This window comes from Macrosteles quadrilineatus, unplaced genomic scaffold, assembly GCF_028750875.1.
Source record: "Macrosteles quadrilineatus isolate MER2022 unplaced genomic scaffold, UCM_ALF_1.0 Scaffold_9__3_contigs__length_116548681, whole genome shotgun sequence".
Taxonomy (NCBI): Eukaryota; Metazoa; Arthropoda; class Insecta; order Hemiptera; family Cicadellidae; genus Macrosteles; species Macrosteles quadrilineatus.
Window position 1 is genome coordinate 86,962,621 of NW_026542602.1, and position 6,000 is coordinate 86,968,620.

At 28.4% G+C, this 6,000-nt stretch overlaps 1 protein-coding gene across 1 annotated transcript in view; it reads left to right on the forward strand.

The window, feature by feature from the left end:
* Window positions 1-1,987, forward strand: part of LOC129002478 (lachesin-like) — a 277,618-nt gene extending 275,631 nt beyond the window's left edge. The window contains exon 10 of the mRNA XM_054430313.1: window positions 1,566-1,987. Coding sequence (XP_054286288.1) covers window positions 1,566-1,696 — 131 coding nt within the window. The 3' untranslated portion in view covers window positions 1,697-1,987. The remainder of the gene's footprint in view (window positions 1-1,565) is intronic.
* Window positions 1,988-6,000: the final 4,013 nt, after the last annotated feature.

Genomic DNA, 6,000 nt, shown 5'->3' on the forward strand with positions numbered 1-6,000 from the left:
TAATTTAACTATTTGTTTCTTCGAAAGGTGAATGCTTAGTTTTTATTCTTAGTAATAGATTTCATAGCTATACTCTACTTAGCTAGCTTTCTCTGACAAATAGTTTCAGAATAAATAAGTTACTGTTATGTTTATGATACACCATAGCTTTTCGAAAACGATTATTAGAGTACAGTTTGACTAGTTTAAATAGATACTTTTGTTTTTGTTTTATTACATAAGATATACCTTGATTCAGCTTACTAGGTTTTTTAAACGTTTAAAAAAATTATCTTAATTTACACTTTTGATAATATTTTGCTGAATTATAATTAAATATAACTGGATATGCAATAATTGTTACAAAGACTGTTTATTATACGAAAACAAACATTAGGGTACTAGTTTAAAAAAGTAGGTCTACTAAATATAGTACTTGTATTGAAAAATGTATCTACCAGTTTATTATTATTTATTATTTATTTATCGGCCAAATAAATGCGTATGAGTGCATATTATGCAATAAATTAGGTGAACGGTTTTAAAACCTAGATGCAGTTAAATGTTATAGCTAATAAATATTGGCAAATCGTTTAAATGAAAACCGTTAAACCATCTGAATAATTTAAATTTTAATGTTAAACGCTAAAAAATCATTATAGAAAAAACTTAAATCCTTTACTATGTAACTACATTATTCGTATTACATGTTATTTACCTGGCTTTAAACCAAATCAGTTAACACTATTATTTGTCTATACTAAAGTAGCTTTTAGAGAATTTCCTTATAGGGAAGTAGTTATTACTGTAGGTGGCACGGTAAGACCTATGCCTGGGACCGATTGACTTTCCGATTAATTTTGTTCCGATTTTAATGAAATTTGGTTTAACGGTTTAAGGTGGGATAAACTTGATTATGTTCGCGAAGCAGCTTGATCGGGCCATGGGAACGGGGTTTTACGGGGTGTTTTAAGGGTTACAAATTGGTTTATCTAATTTTTGACCCTAAAAACACAAAAGTTTTACCATTATTTTTCTTTAAACCATTTTAAGAGCTTAAAATAACAAATAATTTAGTATATCTAAGTGTTTTTGTACGATTATTGGTAACGGAGAAAATTTAAAAAATTGCAAATTTAAAACCCCTATGTTATTCTTATGGAGAATATTGTAAAATGATGTAGTTTGCTTGTCTATAGATATATTTTGATCAAACTTTGCAAATTTATTTAGTTTATACTTGGCTATTAATATTTTACTGAAAACCACACTTTATTAGTTTCCTTGTAGCAGCAAACTTAGGTACTCGTTAAACTTAATCTTATTATAATAGATTTAATTGAACATCAATTTAGATAAATGAAAATTCGACTAGTCGGCGGGTTTGCTGTGGTGTGTGTATTTTAAATAATATAATCATGGTTTATGATAAAGAAATAGTAAACACAATATTATTCAATAGACACGTTAATGTATTACATTGTTTGTACCTTTAAAAATAACTTGGCAAATGTGACCGACTTCACGTCCATAATGTGGTTTCTGAGTTCGCAAAGTAGTTAGTTTTTATCAAACATGTGTTGCAGGATTGGCGGAAACCACAAAGAGCCACACTTCCGCTTCCAACGGAAGTCGAGAAAACAGCGATTCTTCCGGAAGCTGTCTGTTAGCGTCCTCTCTGCTGTTAGCTTCCGCCGCCATTTTGTCATCGAGGTAACCTTTTTGATGGTGACATTTCCACGACTGAAATAAGTGTTTCCTTCCCAAGAGGACTCGATGGGTTTTCACAGTGTTGGCAAAAAGGTTTCTTCCAATTTAGAAATGGAAAACTTTAATCATAATTTTTGTTAACAATCCTGTTAGGCAAAGGAAAATTCCCTGTAAAAAACAGATTATTAGAAGAAATAAAAAATATATAAAGATAGGTATTAATAATTTCTAATAATTTCATTTTTAAGATAGAAAAAAATATTTGTCAATAAAGATTTAATACAAATGATATTTTATAAAAAAAGAACCATGTTAAAACAATTTGTTTTAGTTATAAAAATAGGATAATTTAATTAGTCTTTTTGCCAATATTGTAACCTTTGAACTTTTATCTTCTAATTAATGGTGGACCCTTTCTATACCACCGTCATATTGTTCTGTGATGCTTAGCAACTTTGTTCGAAATAAATTCATGTTAGGTGTACATTTGTAAAACTATAATGCTTAGAGCGTTGTTTTGAACTGAAAAAAACTTGTATATAACAACTAAAATGTGATACTATGTTTGTAACAGGGTGGTTATAGTTGTAGATGTATAGATTATGGTATAATCTTAGTAATCCGTTGATGCAACAACCTAATCTGTTTTAAATTGTTGTAATATATCATGTTTGAAAAATGTTACTGAATTTGAATCAAAGTCAAGATAACTTGGTATTTAATTATTCGCTGAGTTTATAAAATATAAAATAGTTCCTCTTTACTTTATTCAAAATAAACTAAATATACAAGTAGAGTAAAAACATTGTAACTATATATTTTAAGTACTGCATATTGGAAACATTTAAAATTATTATCGTATAAAAGTTCAAGTTACTATATCATACATGTTTCCAACTAAAAACTATTATCTCATGAGTGTTCCTTTTTATTTTATTATCTGGCACATAAAAGAGTTATATTTTTTAATAATTGCATCTAAAACTGTACGTTTGTAAATATCAAAGGCCTAATATGAACTAGAATTAAATGTAAATTATCATTAGTTTTACTATATAAGTTGAAATATATAACCTTTAACATTTTTATATAAAAAAGGTCCTGTCAAATAGCACCTCAAGAATTTTAGTTTCTACAGTACATGAAAAACATATCATGATGTAGATTTACGTAAACCAACAAAGTATATTACCACCCATCTATTCCACTTAATATTTTTATAATCACAGAAAACTAATGAGATCAATTGACTTGGTTTCTAGTCAAATGTTTTTATTTCCATCATATCATTATAAAATTACCAAATACTCATATTAGATTATAGACTGGAAAACAGAATAGTTCTAATATTTTAATTTGTTCAATGACCTATTATATGCCCAATATAGAATAAATTCCCTTTAAAATTTAATTGAGAGCCATCGTTTTTGTTTGGAAATACTTCAATGGTTTATTTATTGATAAGTCTATAGTAATTTGCAAAATCTTTCTTTTATAAAGTTTTAAAACAAGTATTTTAAATCAAATACTTTTCTAGTTGATATGTTATTTATTTTTTAAATTAATAATAGCATAACGATGAGTATCGTAAGAAAAACTTAATAATGTAAAATCCATTTAAAAATTTTCAATGATAATTTGTAGATAGTCTAATAATGTATATATTGTAATTATGAAACAAAACGTGATTCATTAAAACCCATTGAATCCTGTATAGTACTAAATAAAGCTTGTAAATAATTAATTTTAAATTATTTTGGCTTTGAATTTTTTTCATAATTATTTTGTAAGTTAATATGTACTCATCCGTAACTGCTCAATAACAAACTATTATTCACTAAACATTATTTTGTGAAAGGTTACTGTGAATTTTAAATTTTGAAGAAGTGTTCAATATTGTAGGTTACTTTAAGGTTAAGCCATTATTATTTTTAGAGTGAAACCTTAATGTGTATCTAACTGTTTTATGGATGTAGCTTAGTGTTCAAGCCTGTAAATATGCTTGTACATAATCTTCCTACATTGTTGGTGCTAACATAGGCATCCAATAAATACTTCTTTAAAGTAAGTGATTGCATTTTATTCAATAAATTCTTAATCAATATTTTACGTTTTATTACATTTTGGAAAGGTGAATAAAATATAGTCGAATAGCACTTAAAACATATATTTACGCTTATACTGTTAACTCACAAGACTGATGTTGATTTTTGGGATTGATGTTGATATATAAAATTTGGGTCTGATGATGACTGGAGTCTCCAATTGAGATCGATCTCCACTTAAAAATTTTTATGCATATTAACTGCCTTGTTAGTTAATAGTATAAGTTAAATGTATGTAAATATAACATTATATAAGTGTAATTAGACGAACATTTTATTTACTTTCCGTGCATTTTATTGTAAACGAAAAAATACTATTCAGACTACAATATTTATGTTTTTTATATTATATTGTACTTTGGAAGTCAAAAGCTATATTGAAAGAAATTTACTTTAAAAACCTTACTGTCAAACAATTACAAAACAATTAATCACATCTTATAATATTCAATTACGTCTCAATAAAATATTTGAAGACAATACTAAACACATTTTTTTACATTGGTAATACTTTTCCACTTCTCTATAGTTCTCTTGGACGAGGTTGCGGTAGTGATATATTACCATTTCACTAAAGCCCACTAAGATGATTTGTTCACATTTTACACTGTTGCACGTGCCTAACAACAACATGACAGAAAACTGTCTTTGTACCTATCCACACCATGGCATTTTTTTAGAGAAGATGAAAGAGCGTGTTTTTAAAGTTTTTTTTTTTTTTTTTTTTAAGAGGTATTAACCCATTATGTTTTGTGGGCGTGCCGGAAATCGAACCCTTCCCTCCCGCACTAGATTCCGAGACGCTAACCACTAGGCTAGAAACACACTCAACACTTGTAAAAATGTAGACATAAAATAACCACAATTCATCAGGAAACGGTTTATTAACAAGCAAACAACAGTTTTTTTAAGAATTCATAAAATACCTAACATCTTAACTCTTAACTTTGCCAAAAGTTTAGTGATTTTATCACTAGAGCCTTATCAGTATGCTAGGTCACGAGTGTATGTAGACACACAGATTACCATAATACACAGCTCTGTATGTCGCGCCACCACGGGACTCTTACTGAGTGAAAGGGACTTGATTACACTTTACCACATATTGTAGTCTATACTAAACCCTGGAAACTTATCAGGGAGCCAGCGATTTCTGATTTCTTCAGGGATAAGAATATTTACAATTATTGCGTTATCTAAATCGTACGATTGATATTTTTCTATCTAATGATAAAATTTGTCATTTGGAAATATATGTATGAAGCTTTATGAAAAAATCTCGTCACGCCTCAACATCCAATCATAGGTTTAAAGTGTTGATTTTCAAAAGAAAAATTGATGGTTTTATCAACATATTTAATAGGTGTAATGCAGTTAATTATGGATAAAATACATCTCATCACAGGTTTGCATGGCTAAGTCAATCATGGGACGTTTTCCGATTTAAAAAGCTCTAGCTTGTAGCTTGAATGGCAAATATGTAACATAACTTTTCACGGGCACTGTTGCTTGTATATGAAGTCAAATGGCGACATTCGGTGATCGCAGCTCCGATACATTATCTTAACTGGCTCTTCCTCACTGTTAGCTGTTGTGTAGGATTTAGGGTATTACACAATGTTTGTACTATATGACCCAGCAAAACATTACGCTCCTTGAATTAATATTAAAGTGAAGCTATTTTTTCATCGTGGTAAATTTAATTTGGTATACAATCCAGTTGTCTAGGCTAAGAAGACTAAATATTTGATATAAGAGGTAGGGTTTTCAAAAAGAATGTATACTTTTCAATAATTTAAATAAAGAATGCATTTTATTAAATAGGAATCTGCATGTGTAAGACCACCTTAAATAACTATATTTTTTAAGTTAACTATATTATTCTACCATTCTTTTTAATTACTGTGTTACCAGAAACCAGAACACATAACTTTTTACTAATAAAAATAATAAAAAATTATGTCATCCATCCATCAAAAACTAAAATAAGCTTTTATACACCAATAAAAGCAATTTTTTTAATGAGCTAATATTACGTTCTTCTATATACATTTTACATATGTGTTAGGAAATACCTGAGATTTAGATTTTGTTCTCGCTTTGTTAAGCTTTCAGATAATAATTTCTAAGGAAACCCAGTGCCCTTTCCACAGTAGCACCAACTATGAATGCCATTAATGTTGAACCTTATGAAAACATATTTTAC